Source organism: Anas platyrhynchos, chromosome 3, assembly GCF_047663525.1.
Source record: "Anas platyrhynchos isolate ZD024472 breed Pekin duck chromosome 3, IASCAAS_PekinDuck_T2T, whole genome shotgun sequence".
NCBI lineage: Eukaryota > Metazoa > Chordata > Aves > Anseriformes > Anatidae > Anas > Anas platyrhynchos.
Window position 1 is genome coordinate 27933779 of NC_092589.1, and position 26425 is coordinate 27960203.

Here is a 26425-nt window from a genome sequence, read left to right on the forward strand (position 1 = left end):
TTGAAAAATATTTATATATACAATCCACTTTTCCTCTCCATCATCTTTTCAGCTGAATGAGATAAATAATGTTTTTAAAAAATCTATGGCTTGTATTTTTATGTCATCACCTGTTTCTTTGTAAAAAATTTCATAGGAAATACATTAATGTCAGCTTAAAAAGTGGTCATGAATTTGCTCTTTCCAGTCAGTGAGATCTGCTAGAATGTCAGTCAGTCCTGAAAGTGTGCCACAGAAGGTATAAGTTGGGTCAGATGACTAAAGATAAAATTGAAAGGACAAGCCTTAATCACTTGAATCCTTTTCTGGAAATTGAAAGGAATTATACATGTAGAGAAATATTTGAGCAAAATAACACATTTAAGGCTAGGCTTATTAGAATAATTTTGTTTGACATTAAGATAAAATCATGTAAAATGATTTTGCCCATTTAGCCTAGAAAAATATGGGGGAATTGGCCTGTATTCTTGTATGCATGAAATAAAAACTATGTTTATAACAAGCATGTCCTTCTGGAGAAAATCTGGCACATTGTTCAATAAATCTGTTCATTTCCAGTGTATTCTTACTGCTTTGCATCACTAAGGCAGTTTGCAGACTGTTGCTAATAATTGCTTCTGTTTATGTTTCAGTGTAACAAAAGAAGGGTTTTGATCTTTATTTGTGTATAAAAAGTTGATGGTCTGAGAATGGGACTAGACTGCAAACAAAACAGAAGCTTTTATTTAGAAATAGCCTATGGAAAGACATTGCAGGTGCTTTTGTAATGACAGGTTAATGTAAGAGTGTAGTGGGCTGGAAACATGCACCATGTGATGTCCATACCAATATGCAATTATTGAATTATAACATTGTTATTTTAGTCTTTTTTTTTTTTTTTTTTTTTTAGATCCTGATTTTCAATGATGAACTTTTTAAAAGTAGATAACTAGATGGATTCATAATACGTACTTTCTCAAATATCTGCTGTTTATTGGCGTGAATCCAGCACTGCACTCAAATCTTCCCATACATAAGCACTTCTGGTTTCTGTTCACTCCCCACAATTGCTGAATGACTTGAGGCTCCCAAAAGATTGCTCTGATGCCTGCTGTCCCTACACGATCCACTAGCTTTCCATTTTTTCACCTACATTCAATCTCCCTTTTACCATATCCTTTCCTGGCTCTACTCTTTATCTTGCAGGAAAGAGCTCAACTGAATGTGACTGATGGGGCTCACTCATGGCTCTAAACCTTACATGCAGAGTTGTTGGTCTACTTACATGTATATAAGCGATGACAGAGATTTTGTTTGGCAGTGCAATTTCTTTTCTAAATAATTTTATCATGAATAAATTTAATGTGGAATGAACTTTGCAATTTCAAGCCCCTTCAATTTCTGTTATACTTAGTAGATATAAGGAAGTACAGAATATTATTTAAAAATTAAGAGTCCCTAATAATGTTGATAGTGTTTTATGAGATAATTTGTGAATTCACATCATCACATCTTAAGAAGTTTTGTGAGAAGACATTAGAAAAAATAATAACCTTAAGGTGTAGAAACACAACACTTTCACACAGGCTCACGTTACCTTCTAGTTACGAAGATGATTCAAAACACTGGACCTGAAATCAGGCTGTCCCTCATGTGATAGCAGGACCTAATTTATTTTTTTTTCCTACATCATCATTTGTGTGCAATGTCCTACTGTAAGTAGCTTTTCAGTTTCCAGCTGCTTTTACTTGCTATCTGTTATTTGTGCTTGCTCTTGAAACAATTTAATACAACATTTGGAGAAAATGTGAACAAAATAATGAATTGGTAATTAAATAGAAGCACATAGTAACTTGCTAATTGGCATCAGATTTCCTAATAAATCAGTTATTACCATCTATCAATGAACAGGATATTAATAAGACTAAGCATTTACAGAGGTGAGATGTTTACAAGATAGTGAAATTAACATATGTATCCTAGAACAGTTTAATAATCTGAATTGATGAACATATCTCTGGGAGCTTAGTTATGAAAAATTATAATAACAGTTCCACCTGAATATTAATTTATCTTATTTTTCTTTTAAGTTCTTCAAAATGCAGTCCTAATTGTAGCATGAAAACTATTTATTATGAAAACTATTTCACTTTACTTAATATATGTATTTTTAATTCTTTTAATAAATTAGAGTTTGTTATGTTTTCATTTCAAAAGCCCAGTCTCTGCCATATTTTATGGTGCAACTGTATCCCCAGCTTTTCATGGTACATGTGTATGGTGTAAATACTCTTTTTAAAAATTAAAATTAAGCAGCTTCTTGTCTGGGTATGGGTGAGCAATTAAAGCAGAATACTGCAGTTACTGCACCAGTAAGTGTCTCTGCTCCGTTGAAAATGTGAAAGGGTGAATGAAACAGCAACTGCACTATTCCTGTGGTCTTGGTTTCAACTGCAATAATAATGATTTATTCCCTTTCACCCATAAGAATTGTGCGTAGTTTTTACATTTATGTCTCAATCACATGAATCAGAACTAACCAAGGTTTTTGGTTACACTCAGTGAAGAAGATTCTTGATTAAACTGGAGCTGGTGTTACAGCCTCAGGAATGGGTAGACCCAGCCTGCAGTGAAGGTCAAAACCCCCTGAGAAGTTTTGGAAATAGCTATGTTAACGCCCTTCTTAATGTTAAGAAGATGCTATAAATCCTTTGCACTGCATTTTTGTCCATACTTACCTGTGATTTTTACAACTAGTCCAGGCAGACAAGATTTATATCAAGTTGAGCAATGTGCTCTGGGAGAGATTAAAGAGATCTGCCATGAACCTGGATGCATAGGATGTTTGTCTTATAAACTGATGTGTGTGGGAAAGCAGTTTGTTCTTGTAAGAGCTAGATACTTCTGAAATACCTGCCGTCTCTATAGGACATCAGTTGTATTGATGCATGGGCATGACATTCTTCTTTTACAGCATGTCAACAGACCAGTGTGAAATGGTTTTCTTTTCTTGGGAAATACTGAACCTATTGTTAGGCAGTAATAGGCTAATATACAGTGGCAGGCTAAAGACAGTCTTTCTTTGACAGCTGGAGATAAATTGCAGGGAGGTGTTCATCTTTCCCAGTATGAAGGAAAAAGAGAAAAGAAAAGAAGAGAAAAGGAGGAGAAAAACCTGCTGGAGTTTAGTGCTTGATTCAGCTAGAGAATTCAATGTATTTGTTATTGTTTTGTAAGCTTTATGTCTCAGTAATGACATGGACTGTCAATTAAGATAAAAGTTCTTTCCCAGGCAGGTGAAATGAATACACTCTCCTAGTATAATGAGCCATGTTTTTATGCAAATGGGATCTGTATCACTATCTTTTCCCTAAATATTTAACTAGATGTTACACTTCCACTAATTTTTAATTGTTTCACTGAAGAAAACTCTTACATACTCTTATAGATCCTATACTTGAAAACTGTCGAGTATTCAATATTTGATGCAAATACTAATGTCAGTAATTGTTCTCATATTTTTTTGCCTCATTTAGGAAAAGTTGGACATAGGGACAAGAAAAGAGGTGGATGGAATGGGAGCACCTGAAATTAAATATGGAGATTCAATATGCTTCATACAACATGTCGACACTGGCTTGTGGCTCACGTACCAGTCCGCTGATGCAAAGTCTGTAAGAATGGGTTCTGTGCAGCGCAAGGTAAGACTGTAAACAGCATTTCATTCAATCACAGTCTGATAAGGCAGAGAGGGAAAGTGAAGAGAACTACAGGAAACAGTTCATTTCTAGTTTTAAAATATTTTAAGCATTTATTTGTTTCAGTGTAAAGGCTTCTCAGTTGCATACTGAAAGCCAAATTCATGTGATACACTTAATTCCCAAACTGAAAGCTGAACATCTACATATCTACTTGCCTATAGATATTAACCCACAAACTGATAAATCTGGACACAGTTGATGGAAAACTAAAATACAAGTAATAGCCTGTATTATATGTTAACATTTCTTTCTTCAGTGTGCTGCAGTTTGGAAAGAGGGGACGTTTAATTTAAAGTCTTAACTTTTCATGTTCTGAGTGTATTACCTTCTGTGGTAGAATGCTCAGTGTTGGTTTCAAGTCCCAAATACCAACCATGATCAAGCAGACTAGTATTATCTTAAGATAATAAAGCAGGATAAAGATTCTCTCATCTTTCAGAAGCTGCATTAGTCCTAGTGTTTATTGTAAATGTTCAACTTTGCAAGAAAATTTCTCAGCAAGGAAAAAAATGTTTTTGCATTCTTTTATGAAAATAAAATAAGGAGACGTTACAATTCTTACCAGAGATAACGTAGCGTTTATCCACCGTGTAGTATTTTCCATGACTGTTCTACATGCCAGAAGCATAAAGCTGGACTAAGATCTGGTATACTTAGAAGTTTATGCCTTATAACTTATATATACACACACATATATATGTATAATTTGTGTGTATAACCTACCTACACACACCTACATTTATGTATTCTTTAAATATTTTATATAAAAATAATATACATTTAGGATACATTGTTTTATATACATATAATTTATCATAATAATTTATGTAGTTATTGTTTGAAATAATTCTAGTTTCTGATCTGAGGCATAGTCAGAACTGATGACAGTAACACTGTTGGGCTAGTAAAGAATGCCATCTTTTTTTTTTTTTTAATATCTTGTCAGAACTTGAGGGATCTCCTTCTGTGTAACGGAAGAGTTTTTAAGGTGAACAAAAAAATCTCACAAACCAACCCTTTTAGTCTTTTTATTTTTATATATATGAATGTATTTATGTAAATGTTTGCATATGTACAAAAATATATATATATATATATTTATATATATACACACATATAAACACATGCACACACATATTTATAAAGTATATTGTTAACAGAAGCTGTGCCTTTGGGATTATTGTGGCTCTGGATCTGCTGGCTCTGTACAAGTGTGTCTTTGAACATAAGGAAGTAAAATACAGATCATCTGTTTTCAATTAAATCTCCCACATTTTTAATATGACTTCTTCATTTCCTTCCCTGACTTACTGTGTGAATTTTCATACTTTTTATTTGTGAATCAAGTTTAATTTTGCATGATGGCTTCTTATTTTTGTTTTGCAGGCAATAATGCACCATGAAGGTCACATGGATGATGGTTTAACATTGTCCAGATCTCAGCATGAAGAATCCCGCACAGCACGTGTCATTCGTAGTACAGTCTTCCTTTTCAACAGGTTTATAAGGTGCGCCTTTAAAATGTTATTTTTATTCCTTTTCTTATTTTTCTCTTTTGGTGTATTCAGAGTGACTAGTAATACAACAGAGCACTGTTACATCTTCAGAAAAACATAACAAAACAGATGAGTACTTCTCAAGTTGAACTTTATGACAATTCTTTACCAAAAAAGAAGTATCTTAAGAAATATTGTCCAATTTCTTTTCTTTATTGTTTAAATTTGATTAAAATGTTTAAACATACTGAAAATGGAAACAAATCACAAAGGGGAGATTATACTCACCAAAATTTCCTATAGGCCATGTGGTGAATCATTTAGCTCTTTCCTTTCGAAGTATAGTTCTCTCTATATATAAAACAAACAAATAAAACAAAACAAAACAACAAAAACCTAAGCACTGTAGCTTAAAAAAACTGGTAACTTTGTCTGGACGAATGAGATAACTGTGCAACTGCAAACCAATACATGGCAGATATGCTTAAGTTCAAAGTCTCAAGCCAGTTTTCTTACATCTGTGATGTTATGCCTTGTTTCCACCCTCCTCTTATACTTTTCTTATTCATTTCCTCTTAATGCTACTTGTTTCTTTAATATTTGGTAATGTGGAATGTTTTGTTTTATTGTGTTTTAGCCTGCTCAGAACACTGCAAGATCTATGAAATTTGCATTTATTTTCCTACTCCAAACTTATAAGTAATATCAATAAAATGCTAATTCTCAAATGTTTTGTGACTTGAGTAATTGAAAAAATGCAACACTCATCAGTGCTGTTGGCATTAAGAAAAAAAATATGTGATACAAATATATTTAATAAGCGTTTCATAGGAACTCATTTTTCAAAGACAAGACAATGTGGGACATGGTGACCTAAAGAAACCATATCCCACATCAGTGCACATTTGAAGATACAGATGTGTCAATTTGTTGAAAAGCATTTACCCAGATACATAAATAACAGAAAAAAAAAATGTTAGAAGAGCTACCTACTAGAAATACAAGAACTAGGTTTCTTTGTAAATAACACATTTTCTTAGGAGATCCTACGGATGCCATAAAAGATAAAGACAGAGAAAGGCAATTTAATTATAAGGTTTCACAAATCAAGGTACTGCTAAATTACAGTAAAAATTTATACAAAGTACATAGAGAATTCAAGGTAGAGTTTAACAAATTTATTTTGGCAGAATGTTACTAGAAGAGGAAAAAGCTGAATTAGAAAGGGTTGAAATTATTCTGTAAATGTATAGCCCAGTTCTTTCATGTCAAGTCAGTAGAAAAATTGCTGACAACTTCAGACAACATGCACATTAAAAAAAAAAAAAAAAAGAAGTTATTTAAGATATCTTCTGCAGCTCTTTTGAAATATTGTATTACTCTACTTACTCTAACAGATTTTTATTATTAATCAGTAAACACTCCTACTAAATTTATAATGCTTCCTAAATCTAGAAGTCTTTCAGCCCTAGTTCAATATTTGAGATGAAAATATGGGGGCAACATGCCCATTTAAAAAGCAAAACAACAACAAAAGCAAACATGAAAAGAAACAACCTCCCTCCAAAACCAACCCAGTTGTGGGTCAGGTTGCCAGGATCCTTTAGTGCCTCCAACACAAGAAATGGGGAAGATAACCCAGTGAGGCTGGGGGAGTACATGTCTAAGCGTGGCAGCCTCTTGTGCCAGCTGAAGCTCAGCAGTCTTTAGGTTGTCATAAAGAAGCACTGGTGAATTGTTGCTCTGTAGCTAGGTTTCACTTTAGCACAAACTAGCAAGAGAAACCTTGTACAATAGCAAAATTGAGAATGCATCCAAACTGAAATCTGGAGTGTCAAGAAAGCCCCCACCTCTTGCTCTCCCCACTGTGTGCTGCCAGGATTGGCTGTTTTTTTCAGGGCTGCTCCTTGCCCAGTGCCACCTCATGCCAACTGTGGAGTTTATTCGACACATTCAGGAGTGTGTTTTCTTTCCCTTTCCCCTGAGGATGGCTGGTGGATCTGCAAGTCCCCAGTGACCCCATTTTTGTGTCATGTGCAGCCCCTCCTTCTTCTTCCGGAAGGTTCTGGTGGGCCTCTTGCTGTATTGGGGCAGCCCCCCTGCTCAGCCACTGCCTTCCCCAGGGACCTCAGGGAAAAGCTCTTGCTTTCCATTTACTGTCTGCTGCAGTGGCTACAGTTCAAAAACATGTGAGGTTTAAATAGAGGAGAAAAAAAAAAAAAACAACAGCGGTCCGGAGAGCACAGCAGTGAGGGGAAATTGGACTGCAGGGTTTGTCTGGGATTCAGTTTTGGAAAGGGTAGGTGTAACATGGAGAATAGCCTGCCTTCTTTTCATAGGAGACAATGGGCAAGGCCAAGCTTTTGTTCTTTATTGAGGAAACAAAAAGGCTAGTGAAGTGCTGGGATGGACTGTCTGGGAGAACTGGATCTTCCAGCACTGAAGATGGCTTAAGGGCAGGTTAGGGACATGCTTGGGAGGTTTACTGTATTTTGTCTTTACTTTCATCTTTTGTTCTGCCTCTGAAATTGCTAAATGCATAGGTAGAGTAAGAAAACTTGTTTTCTGGAAACAACATTTGTGATACTTCCAGTCATGAGAATGACTGAATGAGAATGGTGATGATGCTGTGGTTGTTTGCTAGGGTTGTGTGGGAAGTGAAAGGTGGATCATTAAGGGAAGAATTGGGCAGACATAAATGATTGTTAAATAGTTATGTAGTTATCAGAAAATGATTTGAGCTTTGAAATCTGAACAAAGTTTGCTTTTAATCTAACAAAGAGTTAAAAAGGTAAAATAAATGCTTTCCCAGTACCCAAGAGACTTTGCATCTTACTCCAGGGGCCTTGATGCTCTCAGCAAGAAAGTGAAGTCTTCCGCAGTAGATTTACCTATTGAGTCGGTCAGTCTGAGCCTTCAAGACTTGATTGGCTATTTTCATCCTCCTGATGAACATTTAGAGCATGAAGACAAACAAAACAGGCTCCGAGCACTGAAGAATCGCCAGAACCTCTTCCAGGAAGAGGTAGTTAACTGTTTTACTCTTTTATTTGCACCATTTTGTCTGCAAGTATTCTTTCATGGTGTCTATGTGTCTAATAGAGGGTATGCTTCCAGTGGTTTTTGTTCTATAGGAGTCAAAATATTTGCTATGTTTATAATCTCTTAAGATCTGTTGATTTTCCTATATATTTAAGGAAATACATTTAAGGCCTTTTTTTTTGTTGTTAAAAAAAAAAAAAAGTTAGATACTAATATGAGCATATGCCCTGAATTCTGACTATAATTTACTCCTTTTATGTGAATTAATTTATTCTTTTTATAGCTTCATTTCTTGATACAGGAGGATGTTACAGTTTAATAAGTATACAGTTCAATAAGTATTTTGTCTAATATTCTGTTATTTCTCTGGTACTGATGGTTGGCTGTAATTAGTCAGATGCCTAAATGTCTCCTGGAGTAGAATGCGTGGAATACTGTTTATTTCTTATTTTGACCACCCCATATGGTAAGTTCAGTATCAGTGCTGTTTTTTTAGAAAACCTTTTCCATAGGGATTGCTTTTTTGATTCCACTTGTCTGACTCCACAAATATATTATTATGTTTTACATACCCTGATTATATTGGTTGGTTCTTTATTTTCTTACATTTCTGAAAATCTTACTTATTTGTGCCATGGTGTTTTGTTGTTGTTGTTTCTTTCTTTCTTTCTTTGCTTGATTTTCCTCTGATAATCTGAGCCTTTCTGTTTTTAGGGTATGATCAACCTTGTTCTCGAATGTATTGATCGCTTGAATGTATACAGCAGTGCTGCTCATTTTGCAGATGTAGCTGGGAGGGAAGCTGGAGAAGCATGGAAATCTATTCTGAATTCTTTGTATGAATTACTAGGTAAGAAATATTGTGGATTACTTGGATTCTCTTAGCTAAAAATAACAATCAGATGAAAAGAAACTTGTACCTGTTTTAGTATAAGAGATTTTCCACTGTGTAGAAATTTAGGATAGAAATTAAACAAATATGTCTGAATAAAATAGATTGCTAACCTACAAAACCCAAGGATTTTTTGTATTTTCAGGTCCTTGCCTGTAGTTAAGAATAACAATTCACTGAAAACATTCAAATAATCTGTTTGTTTGTTTTTCTTTTTGACAATAATTTTTATTTTGATAAATAATGTGTTTCTTCAACTAAAGGATTGACTGCTTTTTTATGTCATTGTGTTGCTAAAGTATATTGTATGCTGCTCAAAAATGAGTAATCCAAATATATGTCAATGTGTCATTCTTGTGTTAAGCAGCTGTGGCATTGTGGTCAGTTTTTTTTTTTTTAAGTTTCTAGTTTTTCACGTTTCCTACAGAACTGCAAACTGAATCTAAGGCTCCTATAACCAAGATACTTCTTATTTGCCAGCAATGACCAATAGTGACTCTAACATTATATTAAGATACAGTGTGCCGTGGAAAGGTTGCTGGCTTTTAGATGTAATATAATATTATCCATTTGCAGTCACTGAAAATATCACAGAATATTCTATAAGAATCTCATAGTATATTCTCTAAGTGTAAGTTGGGTCCTGATCAAATTTCTATTCAGGTAGAAGTATTTAATCACCTGATATGTTTGCTTACCAATTTGAATTGCATATGTTATTTATGTTCTGCTATGATTCATTATTTTAGGGTTATTAATCCACTGCTATAGCTGCCAGCATAATTCACTTCTGTTAAGTTGTTGTCTACAAAACGAAATTTTACTTCCTAAGAGATCATTTGTCAATTCCTTGCTCTTCTGTCATCAGGTTTTCTCAGTGCCATAATTAAGCCTAAATAGTATTAACACTGACCTTAAGTGATTGAGGACGTTAATGTGTCCCCAGCATTAAGCAAGCTTTGTTCAGGCCTATACATATGCCTATAATGATATCTGTATGTTACATGTCAATTCTAATGTGTGGGCCTGCTTTCCTTTAAACATGCACATTTTGGCAAAAGCTTGAGTTTGGACCAAGTCCTTATGCAGGATTGTCATCTTCCTTTTCAATAAAACAGAAAGCATTTGATGTATCATTTATACTCAGAAGATGTCACTCCTGAAAAATGTGGTATTGCAAAGTTATGCGAGTAATATTTTGTTATATATCAACTCCATTTAAAACTTCACAACTGAATACTTAGTTTGTAAAATGAAGTGAGTTGGCAGTGCCCAGGTGAATGTACTGTGTGCGCTATTAATTAGCTCTTTTGGAAGTGTGCATTGTGAAATATGATCGCACACTAGTTTTTCTGTAGGACCTACTCTTATTTAGTATTCATTTATTATTGGTACTTATAATACTCAGTTTTCTCTTTGTTCCACAGTGTGTGGCATTGAGTCTTGTTCATTGTGAGCCTTTTAAATCATGTTTGGGAAACAAAGCTATAGCAGTTCTTTTGTTCCATTTATGATTAGCGGTCTGAATAATTAGAGCTATTAATAAGTGTTCTTGGAAACACTTCTGTGATAAGACAAATAGAAGGTATTATCTCCCATTCACTGACAGGAAGAGATACAGAGAAATTTAGATAAAAATACTCCTATAATTTTGATTCCCAAATTAAGAGGTGTGGGTTCTACTTTTTCCTTCTTTTTTTCTCTCCAGAATATCCAGCGATATTTCATGTGTGTAAGGCATACTGAAAACTGCCATCCCTTCAAATCCACAGGCACAGAAAATGAAATTTGAATTATATACCTCATTGAAAAGTGGTGAAGGTGAAATCTGTCTGACCTAATGACAAGATTTTTTTTTTTGTGTGTACTTACTTTACAAACCATCTTTCTATCTCCTTACTATTCAATAGCAAAGTGAGGAAATTGAAGCAGGATTTCTCTACATAATACTGTTACAAAACTTTTCCATAGTCAAAGTAGGTCCAACATCTTTTGTTCTTCAAGAAGAAAATTGTCTTGGGCTGAAAAATTATCAGTATATGGTACGTGCTCCTTGATATACCAGTGGGGTGCTTCTGTCTGTCCCACTGCTTTTTCTGACAGAGGAAATAGAAGCAGTAAATGTTATTGAGATATGAAGATGCCTTCTGTTTTGTTCCCAGAGAAAGGAACATGGGAAGAGCTAGCTGAACATTGACTGTCACCATTCCTGTTATGGTAGAAGGTGGTTACTTTGGCTGTAATTCTGGTCTAGGAATTAAACCTAGGAGGTCTACCACACATCTGTGTAGTTGAAGATTGTAGCATGATGTGTATTCACCAGGTATTTCAGTTTAGGTTGCAAGGGTGACCAAAAGCGACATTTCCGAACTTTGGATTGATAGATTTTCTGAATGTTATAGGGTAATAAGGTAATCTTAATGGATTTCTATTTCATTTCCTTTTTTTTTTTCCCTGTATATATATAGTTGTAAGCTAAAATACACCCTCTGTACACCCCAGTTCTGTAATGTGCAAGGTAGTGAGAAGTCCAGTGAGTTGGCATGTGGGTCAAAAGTAGGACTGGAACTTCAAACTTCAGACTGCTCTGATTTCAGCTGATGTTAGGAATTTGTAAGGATGATGATGCACTCATGTCATTTGCTTCACATTCTATGTGAAGTACTGTTTCAGAGGTGAACAGAAGTTTTTGCCATGGGATTTATGATATTTGATGATATAGAAATGTTACAACTTGGGATAACAAATTATATTATAGGTTCTTGAGTGGAGTGTCCAGATCCTTTCCCCCTCCCTCCACACACACTTTTTTTTTTTTTTTTTTTCCTCCTCACTCCCCTCAAATGTTGGCTCATCTTTGTCTTGCGTATTTCAAGCTGGAATAAGTGTTTCTCATGTTTTTTTTTTTGTTTTTTTTTTTTTTTTTGTTACAGCTTCATCTTTCACTTACCTTTGCCAATGTCTGTCTGTCATTAGAACACTATGGTCTGTTACAGAAAATGAATGTTTTTTGCTGTTTTTACGACATTCCAAACAAAAAAAGCCAAACAAACAGCATTGTACAGCATTGCCTATTTTCATGCTTGTAAGCAACCATATTGTTTAGTCTGAATATTTTGAAGGTAGCTCAACCAATTGCAGGCAGAAAGGATAGCAAATTTTATCTTTAACAGTTAAAATTCGGAAAAGATGTTTGAAAATAAACTAAATCGTAGGGTGAGCTTCTTATCACACCTGCTTCTGTCTTTGCTCACCTTAATACCTGTATGAATGCTTGAAACTGTGACATTGCGTTTTGTGTTTTGTTTTTTTTTTTGTTTGTTTGTTTGTTTGCTCTTCCAGTGCTGGGATAAAAAGATCATCCAGGAGGAACAACACTAAAAACTGTATATCTTAATTTATCTTTCAGCCCATATATGCCCACTAAGTAAAGTGAATTTACTTCAGGCTTTAAGGTGATTATTTTGTGTATAGTATTGGTCGTTTAGTTAGTAAGAATAAATTAAAGAAGTTTTGGCAGGAATTACGAAAATTTTAAAGTATCTAGACTATATATGTCCAGAGAATTAAAGTCTCAAATCAGATGGTGACTTTTTAGAGTATAGATGGAATACAAAAGTCTGTGCTTGTGTTATTTATTCATAGATGAAGGGGAGTGTTGAAGTTTTGTTTGTTGAAGTAACGTAGTTTGTTTTTCAAAATGTTAAATTAGGCACAGCTCAGGCTGGAGGAACTAGTGGCTTGATTGCTAAATCATTTTCATAAAAGTCTGAAATTTCCAACTGACAAGACCAGATAATACCTCTCAAAGAGGTCTGCTTGTCCTACACAAAATATCAATTGTTTCCCTGGACTTGTACTGGGGAGAACAGTGCTCAAGCTTTTCTTGACTTTCCAACCCTCTCAATCCCATTTTACATCACTTCCTTAACTGAGAAGCCTGCCCTTGATCTGGCTAGAATGAATTTGTCTGTAGCTCTGTTATGAGTAATGTTGAAGCTGTACAGTAATTGCATGGATGACAAATTGATATTGCTTGCTCTCCTTTGCTTCAGCAAGCAGTGCTTTGCCTTTTAGTCTCCACATAAATAAAAGTAAGCAGTAATGTTACAATTCGTGGCTTTTGTCATGTCTTGACATTGTTTGTGACATATCTACTGCAATTTACAGGGCGTTGAGACTGGATGCTATAGCATATAGAAGTGCTTGCCTTATATCTATTAAGGCATCTGTCCCTCCTCTATTACAAGTATATACTGTGACTGAACTTGTATTGGAATCTTTTGTATCACCAAGAATGTGCAAGAGTATGCATAATGATGTGACTTCAACATCTGACTGGCCACATCCTGTTTTCGTATTTTTCTTTTTTTCTCCCTTTAAACTGGACACTAGTTTTGTTCACAGTGGCGAGGGGGACAGGGAGATCACCTGTTGAACATTAATTTGTTCTCAGTGTTGTATGCCTTGTTTAATGCATTCTAACCACACTTTAACCACTGAGTACTAACCTTTCACAAACTTATGTGTAGCTGCATTTATGAAACCATCTGTGACTTGTTACTGCTACTGAAGTTAACTTTATTGATGCCATGTGAAGAAGTGAACTATTATTGCCTTCATTTTATGTGGGTACTTGAAGCACAGTGAGATGATTATGTGGCTTGCTTATAATCCAATAAAAAAAATGCATACAGAAACAGGTGTTCCTTAGCTCTAATTGGTGTCTTTTAACAATGTGTTCCTCCTCTTATGGTTTCCAAAGAACTGTCTTCAAATAACTATTGTCATGATTTTAATTCCTTATGTTAGAATTCATGTTATAGATTTGATATATATATAAATAAAGATTTGATATATATAAATATAGATTTGATATATATAAATATATATATATATATTTGATATAAATAAATAAATAAATAAATAAATATTTATCTTACTAAAACAGTGGCTTGATTATTTCAGCGTATTGCTGTTTTGTGTGCCAGAATGTCAGGTCCTTAAGCGTAGTATTTTATGGATAAATGCGAAGTAATGAATGAATCTTGCTGAATTGCTGACATTAAACATGACTCATTAAACATGTTAGCAAGTTATTTAGATGGTATTCTAATACTTACAAACTGATATTGCAACGCATCTTATTAGAAAGTAATTTTTGAGTTGTGGCATGGTCCAATACTTGAGAAAATGAATTAAGAGAATAGAAGTGAAAGGCTGGTTAGCACACAGGTTATGGAGTTAGGATAGCAAATTATAAAAGATTCCTCTTCTGGTTCTTGGTGTCTCACTTGGAAATAAATTTTCATGCTATTGAAGAAATTAGAAATTTTCATTCAATTTAAGAAATCTCAAATTCAATTTTTCACTCCCCTCCCCCCCCCCCCCCCTTTTTTTTTTCTCCCTTGCTGGAGTCATAAATTTGGAGGACTATAATTTCTGGCTCTTATTTTTGGTACTGTGAAAATAAATACATGATTAGTTTTGTGAAAAATACCACGTTTGGACATATAACAGATTGCATTCTTTATTATAAATAAATAAATAAGAAGACTGTTCTTATGAAGAGCAGTTTGCATGGCTCCATGTATCGAACAAATGTTAGTGACTCGCTGTTTTCTGAGCAGAACAGATGCTTCTCTGAGAGCTTGTTTGTATGCAAATCCAAGCAAATGCATGTATTCCAGGATGGGGCAGGCATTGTGTGTCTACAGTGCTCAGTGAGATTTCTGGTCAGTTATACCCATGAAGCCAATGCATGCATCCAGTCTACTTCAATCTTCAGCTCAGAGCATGAAGGTGGAACTGTTCCAAATCAGTCACCTTTTCCTTACAGCCGTGTAAAAAGTATGATAAACAGTTCCTGGACATCTGTCTTGTTTTGGTTTTAGCATTCTTGAAAAAAGTTATCATCCTCTACGTTACTCTCTTCTAATATTCCTTATTGTTACATAAATATTGGTTAAAAGAACTTATTTTCTAGAGTAGCAGCTGACTTTTGTGATAACAATAATGGCTTCTCTACTTCATGTAGGTTATTCTGCGGGGATTATTGAGATGAATGTAAAACCAAAACATTTCAAATACATTAAAGTTTATTTTGATGCTGAGAATATTTTAATGTGTAAATCTAACCATCATTTTTGTTATTTAAATTTAATATGAAGAACTCAATAATTAAGGATTAAGAATCTAGTTTACTGAATTCTTACTTGAAAGACAGGAATTTTTTTAATTCAAATGGACTTATAATTGTGATTTTTTTTCCTCTGTTTTTCTAATAGCGGCTCTGATTCGAGGGAATCGTAAAAACTGTGCTCAGTTTTCTGGATCTCTTGATTGGTTGATCAGCAGATTAGAAAGACTGGAAGCCTCTTCTGGTATGATTTTTAATATTTTATCTTCCTTATTTTCCCAGTTTTTAATTCTTTTAAAATTGATAATATACTTATTTAGGGTAATTATGATGAAGAATTGTTATTCTTCTTATGGGAGAGCAAATATATTTTATATTTTATAGTTGAGGAAGGAGATTGTCTTGTGGTGGTGTGGCCTTACCTCGAACACTGTATATGGTTTTCGGCACCACAGTGTAAGAAGGACATAAAACAATTAAGAGTGACCAAAGGACAGTTGCAAAGGTGGTGAAGGATCTAGAGGGAAAGATTTTGTGGCTGATATTTGAGCTTCTTGCCCCATTTTACTGATATAAATAGTAACTTTTTTTTTTTTTTTTCCTTATGTAAAGATATACAGCTGTTCGTTTGGACACTTAAGACTGATTTTTGACTCTTTCCCAAGCATGCTTTTCATGCTGGTGGTTATATTACAGATCAGAAAGCAATGTAATGCTGTTGGTAAGAAATGTCACTGCTGCCTGCTTTTCTTTTTTGTTTTTGTGGGTCTTTATTTATCTACGTATTTATTTTTGCCTCCTGTCTTGTTTTTCAAGATTAGTAAAATTATTTATTAGATTAAGAAGCATGCATAGTGTAAAGTCTGTGTTCTAGATTTTGTACTTTTCAATGTAACACTTCTTGGAGTTCTGTAGGTTACAGCAATAACAGAACATAAACATAAGACATGGTGAGATTTTTAATGTTTGATTTGCCAATTAAGTGAACTACAGGACATAAAACTACTGTGAAATAGCTGAAATAAAAAACAAATGGTAAAGAATGCACCTTACAGAAAAGTTCATTTCTCACATGCACTAGACAGGTAAAGTTGGAGCTCAAAGTCTAAATTCATCTCTTATACCCGATAAGACATTTACCTTGCAAATTATTCCTTGTTGTAACAAAAAGCAGAGGGGAATAAAAAATACAAATTATGCAAATTAGAGAAGTTTTACACTAAATGCTCAGAAATGTTAACATTAAAAAAAAAAAAAAAAAGAAAAAGTAATTATGTCTTGAGAAGTTTCAATTTCTTTATGTTAGTCATTAACATAATCTATTATTAGCATACATATATTTTCTTACCATTATAAAAGATCTAAAGTTGAACTACTAGCAAAAACTGATAAATATTTAAAAGAAATATATTTGGAGTATACTTTCTAGAGAAAGTTGAGAAAATGCTGTTTTAAGTCAAAAGAATCCTGTGAGAAACATAGTAACCATGAAGCTGAAAACAATTTTGTAGTGCTTGCACTACCACAGGGAATTTCCATCTCAATTTTTATTTATTTACTTTTAATCTCACACTGTTGGTATTTTTTCTTTGTGATTTGACAATGAGAACATAACTGTGTAACTATTTGTAATGTCCTATATAACTTGTATTAATCCTTAATACCCAATAATAGTCCAAGCAATTTAATAAAATCTTTTGTATTACAGGTTATGATAGTTTTACTGTAACACCACATAGAGACGTGTTTCAACCTGTTTCTTTTTTATTGCCTGGTTCTAGCTACTGTAATTGATATCTCTTGTCAGCTATTCTTTGATGTTCCTGTTCTGGTTCATGTTTGTCTTTTCACAGAGGGTGTAGATATGGAGGTGGATTTCAAGAGCTAACTATTAATAATAGCACATGGAATGTATATTCAATCCACAGAAACAGATTTAAACAACATTCCATGTTTACTGATTGCTGCGTTTTAGGTTTTAGCTCTCTGTATTTCACATGTGCTTTGCTTTGTCATTACTATTAATGCATATCATTTTCCCTCCATCCCCTCTTCTGTTCTCTGCTGTTACCCTACTGGAGACATTTCCAACTGCAGATTAAGAAATATTCTCCAGTTGCCGTTATGACTGTTCTGTTTAATATACAATATTTGTTACTGTTTTGTTGAAAGATGACCTTTTGGAAGTCTTTTAAATATTATTTTCTGTAATTATGCTACAGTAATTTCAAAAGGCAGGAAGACCAATGGGCAGCATAGTTAAACAGTAGTGAGAGCAATATAATAACCACCTTCCTGATTGCATATTTGCGTTTTTTCCGTTATCTTCTTATTTTAGTGCTCGTGCTGTTTTGTGAACTGGAAGGAACATAATAATCTTCCTTTCAATAACAATATTCAGTTGATACAAGACTTGTCCTAAGAATTACAATTAGGGAGAGTCATCCTTAAATTGGAGCTCCTTGTGGCCAGGGAATTTGACTTGTACCTTCATTATTTTAGCATTTCACATTGACAGTAAGAAGTGTGATATTATGTACAGTCATTTTTCTATTTTCTAGTCTATTGTTTGTACTCCTTTCTCAACTAGCCTCACCCCACATTTAGTTCTGCTATGCAGGAGTTGCAGGCAGAGCATTATTTATTTCCTAAATAAATAACAAATAAATCCTAATGACCTAAATAAATTCTAAATGACCAATAAATCCTAAATAAATAGTTCTGCAAATTTTGGAATTCTTAATTTGCAGGGTTTCTTCTACACCTGCATGATTTTTAGGAAAGGGAACCTGGGATACTCTGACCGAAGCTTTCTATTTGGAAAAACAGAATTCATCAGCAAAATTACTGCAGTTACTATATTAATGTACAAAATAGTTTAACACTGGCACACATATTCAGGACTTCGGCTATAACAGGACTTCAGAAATGATGATTTCCATCAAACTTCTCATTTATAATCATTTTACATATCCTGTAGGTAATAGATAACCTAGAAAGAACAGCTTTTGGTGAGATATTTCCAGGGAATGGATAGTAGAGAAAATTAGATTTTTTTTGATATATCTACTAATTTGTCTGTGGCTTGTAATATTATCTAATCTAGCGAGGATGTTGGGTTTCTATATTAACATTTATCCTAGTCCTAATCAGTGTGGAATATTTTTAAACTATATTTTCAGCTCAGAAATATCACTCCTATCTGCACCTGAGACATATCCCATGCTGAATGTTTTTATGCTCTCAATTTTGTAGATCGTTTGCTTCTGTAAACTATTTTTTTTTTTTCCTGCAGAATTATGTCTCCAAGGTGGGGGTTCTTTTACTATGCTTTTACTTCTTACTCGGGGTGTACACCTGATTTGTTTCAGCCTTGGTGTGTTTATGCTCTGAATTCATGAGCTGCTCAATTTATGTGGGAACAGGAACATATGAGGCTACATCTTTTGTTCCCAACTGGTGACACAGAGTTAGCTGCTCATAGCACTAGTGTCTAGTCAGGGATCTGCTGATCATTGTCCCTATCACTAGTGTATTGTGTAGAGAACCTAGTGAAAGAGATATTGTAATTGAACAATCATGCCGATTTACAGTATTGTTAGGGAAACGTGCTCTGTAATTGTCTTGATTTTCTTGCTTTCATGAACATTTGAGTAACAGAATTTAAATGGAACCAAACATTTAAAAATTGGCAAAATCACAGGGTTGATCTTTCTTCCACTTTAGCCCACCTTTAGTATGAGAGCACTCATATAAGAAAAATGTTCTCACAATTATGCAGGTGCATGCGATTTGACTGCAACCTGCTTATTTTCAATGTATTTCCCTAGCTGTTTCACAGTGAAATTATTTCCTAAGAGACCTAATTTTACTTTTCAAACTCTCATAGTTAAGATTTTCCATTATAATTCAAAATTTTGCACTCAGCTTTTAGAGGTACAATATGAAATTCTTTACAACAGTTTAAAATGCTGTGTTACACATTTCCTATATTTTTTTTATTTTAATTTTTCACAAAGTTTAAATCGTTTTAAAAATTAAAAGCTAAATGTTTATGATGCGATATTAAGTTTATCATAAACTCTGTATGTGTTTGTGACATTTGTATTCTATTCAAACACTTTCTGCCTGATTGCATTTTGCAACTTCAGTGAAATTGGAGCAGGTCCAGCTACATAGACAAATCTAAAAGTGAATTAGTCCAACCAAACCAACATTGTACATTTTATATATATATATATTTATATTATTATATATATTTATATTATATTATTATTAATTATATATATATATATATATAATATATATATTTATTTATTTGTTTTCTTTTCTGAAATGCGGGGAATTTGCTCTTAGAACAAAATATGTTTGATGATCAGCATTCAGATGCTGCAGTAACTGTTGAAGTCACTGTGGCAGTTGAGTTTAGTTGATAACATTTTTTTCTTGAGTGTTTTACACTTTAAAAGTAATTATACTTCCATTATTGAAAAGTTTAAAATTAGAAAACAAATACAATGTACTATTTTAAGACAAAATTTTTATTATGAAGCTATCTACACAAATGTAAAAATTCCAAGGTTATGGCTACCACACTTATGTTACGTGGTATTGTTTCATATTGAATTACTATTTTTATTGTTAACAGTGCGTTTCAGTGACACAATGAGAGGTGGGATACCTTACCACATTTTGAATGAATTGATCTCCTTGCATTCCTAGATCACTGTGGCACACAATAAAGCTGTTGATCTTGTTACAGATTACCTCCCTGGATTGAGGATCCTTTTGTACTACTTCTCTTACTTCCCTAGGTAGGGAGGTGTTCAAGTGACCCCTGCCGTGTTAGCAGGGGTGATGGACTGTGGTCCTGAATGTTGCTGCAGATCATCTAGTCATTTAGCTGTCATGACTCTTAGGTCTTTGTCCTTTTAATCAATATTGTTAATGTGATATACTATACATCTACTGTATATCTACTGTAGTAGTGACACTCTGCTTATATCTTCAGGGTTACAGAATGACTTTGGGAGTTCATATCTAGCTCAATATACATATCAATATCATATTGCATGGATATGTCTTTCTTCAGAGTCACTGCTCAGAATAGGAAAATTGCCTACTATGTCTGTGCAGGGTTTCCTGTGTTCTGTGTTTTCATATGTGTGTCTTCAAGCCTACTGAAACAGACATTTTATTTGAAACCTGTGTATGAGATATATCAAATTTTCACTTTATTTGTTGTTTATCCTCTGCCTTTACTACACTTCAGTCTTTGAGTAATCTGTATGCTTTATTAGTGATGACAGCATATCTTCATGCAGATCCCTAAGAAAAATTACCAAGCAGTATTGGGACAAAAAGGTTCTATAGGTTATCTGTGATTAACAAGTGATGTCTGAATGTAATCACCAGCAATTCCAGTCATTATTTTAGTAATTTAAAAATAATCATTGTCTCTTCCAACAGAGTAACTTTGTCTTGTCAAGAATGGGAAACAGCAAACTGAAAGATTAAAAAAAAAAAATCTTTCTTGATATATGCTTGTTCATAACATTCTTATTTTTATTCCTCTGTGAGAATTCTGCTCATCCCAGTATTCTCTATATATTATATATATATATAATATTATATATTATATATAAGAGAATTTTTTATTGATTGTTGTGGTGGTTTTACCGTGCTGGGCAGCTAAACACCACAACCGCTCTCTCACTCCAGTGAGACCCAGTACAGTTGTTCTTTGATAGGTCCATTTTCTTTGGATGCATTGGTCTTTCTATTGTTTTTAGAAGAGCTGTACCTTGATCTGAATACAAATATGTATGATACAAGTTGGTTTGAATTTAGAAATATTAAAAAGATAAAATTCATGAACTGAATGTGTTTTCATCTTTGCTGGTGTACAGCAATGGAAGACATCATTAGTCTGCAAACGTGTATCCGTGGATAGGTATGTTATTGATGTAATAAATTGTTAAAGTTGCTCAGAATTCCTTTGCTCAGTGAGATACTTGAGAGATCCTCTAGGTGGGATTCTCTGCTGATCCTATGAAGACAATAGAAGAGACATGGGATTCACAGAATCACAGAATCTCTAGGTTGGAAGAGACCTCTAGATCATCGAGTCCAACCTCTAACCTAACACTAACAGTCCCCACTAAACCATATCTCTAAGCTCTACATCTAAACGTCTTTTAAAGACTTCCAGGGATGGTGACTCCACCACCTCCCTGGGCAGCCCGTTCCAGTGCCTAACAACCCTTTCAGTAAAGAAATTCTTCCTAACATCTAACCTAAAACTCCCCTGGCGCAACTTTAGCCCATTCCCCCTCGTCCTGTCACCAGGCACATGGGAGAATAGACCAACCCCCACCTCACTACAGCCTCCTTTAAGGTATCTGTAGAGTGCGATAAGGTCGCCCCTGAGCCTCCTCTTCTCCAGGCTGAACAAGCCCAGCTCCTTCAGCCGCTCCTCATAGGACATGTTCTCCAGGCCCCTCACCAGCTTCGTCGCCCTTCTTTGGACCCGCTCTAGCACCTCCATGTCCTTCTTGTAGCGAGGGGCCCAAAACTGAACACAGTACTCGAGGTGCGGCCTCACCAGAGCCGAGTACAGGGGGACGATCACCTCCCTAGCCCTGCTGGTCACACTGTTTTTGATACAAGCCAGGATGCTGTTGGCCTTCTTGGCCACCTGAGCACACTGATGGCTCATATTCAGCCGACTGTCCACCATCACTCCCAGGTCCTTCTCTGCCTGGCAGCTCTCCAACCACTCGTCCCCCAGCCTGTAGCTCTGCTTGGGGTTATTGCGCCCCAGGTGCAGGACCCGGCACTTGGCCTTGTTAAACTTCATTCCTGGCCATTTATATTCCTTATAAATAATTTTTTTAATATCAATCTGTATTTTTTCATAGTACTACTTTTTCATTGCATTTCATTATTCATTGCATAGGCATGCATTTCATATTTAGAAGAAAAACATATATATATATATATATATACACACACACACACAATTTCCATTCAGAGTTTCTGGTTTTCAGTTTTGGCTTGGTTGTCTTTGAAATGCTTGTTTGATTAACTTATAGCTTTAAGTTTATATTTTTGTTTTGTGAGAGGCTTTATGATCAGTTAATCGGGAATTAATAAAATGAAGAAAAATAATTCCTGTGATAAATCAAAGTATGTATTTTTTTTTCCTTAAATCTGTATTTTGATTTTTCTTAATTGTTAAAAAATTGAAAGCTAAAAATTCAGAAAACTAGAGATATATTTTTGTGGCAATTGGCAGTTTGACCTGCTTTGTCATGTTTTGTTTGCTTTTTTAATCTAACACCTGTTCCGTATTTCGACTACTGAGGACACTGATATGGATGTCCCACAATCTTGAAATACTTAAGTGTTATCAGTCATTTATTGATAATGCACACTTCACTTGGTGATTTATTCAAAACTAGTGGAAATGGAACAGAAATGCACTTGCCCCTCTCTAAGCTTTAGATCAAATCTGTAGTGTTAATGTGAAAGGGAGGCAGCTGACCAGTGTACGTTTCTAATCTAACGTTTCTGTGTCATCACACTGTCTTGTGCACTGTGAGTAAGAGCTTTGTGTTCAGCTAGTAGTTCTTTGGAACTTTTTCTCCATAGCTGGACCTGCTATTTTTCAACTGTTGGGCTGGTGATCTCTTCCTTATCTGGGATTGTGGAAAGACCAGAATACTCTTACTGATGGAGTGTTTTTGTCTGATGCTTCTTTTCATACCATGGAGTCTGCAGTGCTACATTTTTCTTTTGGTAAAGACATGGCAAAGAGTAGAAGACTTCTGCTACAGATGTTGTTTTGCAAGGGTTAAGCTGAGTGTTTGGAGCCATGGCTTGAATACAGGGATAAGGAAACAATAATATCAGATGTGCAGCATGAACTGGAATTCCATAACTCTAGGTTTAAGATTGCTTCTCAGCTCTCCTTCAGTACTCTTGACTTTTCTCATTGAGAATAGTACAAAAATAGTGAACTGCATGCTTCATACTTGCCTTTGCCAAATGTGGAAGCTCCCAAAACAAGTGATGATCCATCACATGTAGGAGCCTGTTTTACTGCCCAATTGCAGGGAACAATTTTAAATCTAATGATTCTTGATGGCAATGACTGCTGCTTTATTAGGATGGGAATTGCATGTATTCGGGAGGCAACTGGTGAGTTAGTGGTTCTTACTTTCCTGTGCATTTTAGTTTCATGTTCATTTTTGTTTGTTTGCTATTTCAAAAACATCACTGTTGGCTCCCAGCACAGCTGTTACATACACAAATAAAATGATACACAGTGGGCCAGTAGACTGGGAATTTTCCTTTTTTCTTTAAATAAGAGGTATATGATTTCATTAGTGCTATTAGTGGTTCATGTGATTTTCTAAGATGAGAAACAAAACTGTAAATATGGAGAGAATATTTTATTGATGTAATAAGTATGTAATGTGAAGTCTTCACTTTTTGGAGCCATTGAAAACCAATGTTTTACACAGTTTGAATCTTTGAGCATTTATAATCACATGTTTATTAGTAAAATTTTCAAGTAATTTACAGGTTTTTCTCCTTTCCTTTCTGATTTTTATTTCATTCACTGATTTGGGGAAATCCAGAAGTACCATATCAATCTTGTTTTGGTTTTCTATAGCACATAACTGTCTTATTGAAACTCATGCGTGTAGCTGAGCAAATATTGGGGAGTATTATATGTAGTCATGTTTTGATATATCCTTTGAATATTTTTTTTCAGGAATTCTAGAGGTTTTACACTGTGTGTTGGTGGAAAGCCCCGAAGCTCTAAACATAATTAAAGAAGGACATATTAAATCAATCATCTGTCTTTTGGATAAACATGGAAGAAACCATAAGGTAGGCATAGAGAGAGACTATATTTAGGTGAACATTCATGAACAAATAAAACATACTAGTTCTTCACTGAGAGGGTGGCTGGGCAATGGAACAGGCTTCCTGGGGCACTGAACCTGAGCCTGCCAGAGTCCAAGAATCATTTGGACAAAGCTCTCAGACATCTATTCTTATTTTTGTGTGGTCTTGTGCAGACCCAGAAGTTGGACTCAATGATCCTTGTGGGTCTTTGCCAACTCAGGATAATCTATGATTCTGTGATATTGCTCAGTGTAGAAGTTTGATTTCCAATACTTCAATACTGTGTTCATAATTATGAATGAAACTTTTCCTAACAAGTGTATGGACAGTTTTAAGAAGGAAAAGTGGATATTATCTGCTTTTTGATGAAAGCAGTGATACTACCTAAACCTCAAGGGAAGCAGGGAGCATACATCTTAATATTTTTAGGAGAATTTCAGAATTGTTGTAAAATAAAATGACTAAAAATGACTATGCTAGATGCTGTCATGCTGTTGTACCCTTACATGTCTTCCACTAACAAGATGTACAGCATTAGATTGCCAGAAGTAACTCAGTGTGATTATGAAGTCCATAACATGAAAAAGAAAAAAAAAAAAAAAAAAAGATAATCTATATTTTTCCAGGTTTTGGATGTCTTGTGTTCTCTCTGTGTATGTCATGGAGTAGCTGTGCGGTCTAATCAACATCTAATCTGTGATAATCTCCTGCCTGGAAGAGATCTGCTATTACAGACACGCCTAGTCAACCATGTTAGCAGGTAAAGGGAAAAAGAGTGAATCTGTATGTATGAACAGAACAGAATAAAACTTGTGGTTAAAAAAATAAAATAAAATAGCCACTACAGGAAAACTGTTTACATCCAAAACTTTAATTGAGGTATTTTATTCTCATTAGGATTTTAAATACTGTTTGTGATATTTGTTATAATCAAAATACGGGAAAGAGCTGCTGCAAGCTAAAGTTGCGTGCACCTTCTCTCTCTCTCTATCTCAACTGCTTTAAATATATGAAATTGTGAAGTCTTTTCAAACGTTCTTGTCTAGATCTAACTGTGCTTTCAAAATATCATCGACAAGTGTTTTTTATTGCCTTCTTCCACCAATGTTTATAATCTTGTGAGGATCGAGCTTTGGGCAAAATCAAGAATCTAATACCAAATATCTTCACCAGTGTCTTAAGCAGATATTGTGAATTTTGCATGGGATATTTATGGGGAGCTTCTTAAAGGTAGCAGAATTGTAAAAGTTATCTTCCAGCAGATGATAATAACAAGCTGGAGTGAGTAACATCTTAAACCACCAAACTAATATTTACAAAATATCACAAGAGTTTAAATGTATGCTAAGGCAGAAGAATCTGGCCTCGAGTGCAGATTCAATGCGGCCTTCCTCGATCTCAAACTTATGTCTCTTTAAAAAAAAAGTCTCAGTAATTAAGTGAGAATGAAAGTTGAAACATAGGAATAGTAATTACAGTTCATAGGAATTGTATTTTTTAGGATTAATTAGATGTTGAAAAACATAAAAAAAAAATCCACAATTGTATGTTACAAGGAGACCTTTTGAAGTAAAAATAAATCCCAATCTGAAAATGAAATTAAGTTAACAAACATATAGGTAATACATTCACTCATAATGTATACTCATTTTTCATACCCACATCTGACACGCCCTCTCCTCCCCGCCAATACACACAATAACACACCAACAAATATAATACATGCAAAGATAGTATAGTAAGAATAATTCCATGTTAGAAAAAATTTTAAGTGTAGGTACTGATTGAGCTTCTAAGGTGAGTTTTGATCTTGTAAAGGTAAGGTGCAGCTGTCTTTCCCAAATACAGCTGCAGAAAAAGCTAATGTATTTAGCATATTTTTGCTCTGTATTAGTAAGTTACGAATAAATATATTTATATTCCTATGGTGATAAGGAAAAATATTATTTTACAAAAGTCAGAAAGACTAATTAAGCATTGAGTGCATTTAGAGAGAAAACAAAACTTGCATAACTTTCACCACAAATAATTGGTAAAGGAGGATTCTAAGGAACTGAAGTTTCATGTATTTTTTTCAGGATACTAGAAAATTCTTGTTGCCAGCTCATATTTAAAAAAGATTAAATTGGATAATTAAATTGATTAAATTATAGAGTTTGGACAAAATCTTGACTAAGCTGGTACTGTGTTCAGTCAG

The 26425-nt window shown here is 34.5% G+C and overlaps 1 protein-coding gene across 13 annotated transcripts in view; it reads left to right on the forward strand.

Annotated features, from left to right (window-relative positions):
• Positions 1 to 26425, forward strand: part of RYR2 (ryanodine receptor 2) — a 406035-nt gene that overhangs the window by 192415 nt on the left and 187195 nt on the right. For all 13 annotated transcript variants that reach the window (XR_011808125.1, XM_027453781.3, XM_072035589.1 and 10 more), the window contains 7 exons: positions 3516 to 3680; positions 5127 to 5248; positions 8078 to 8261; positions 8993 to 9128; positions 15458 to 15553; positions 24092 to 24210; positions 24855 to 24988. Coding sequence is in view for 12 of the 13 variants with exons in the window: in XM_027453781.3 (XP_027309582.2) it covers positions 3516 to 3680; positions 5127 to 5248; positions 8078 to 8261; positions 8993 to 9128; positions 15458 to 15553; positions 24092 to 24210; positions 24855 to 24988 (956 nt within the window). In the remaining variant the exon portion in view is untranslated. The remainder of the gene's footprint in view (positions 1 to 3515; positions 3681 to 5126; positions 5249 to 8077; positions 8262 to 8992; positions 9129 to 15457; positions 15554 to 24091; positions 24211 to 24854; positions 24989 to 26425) is intronic.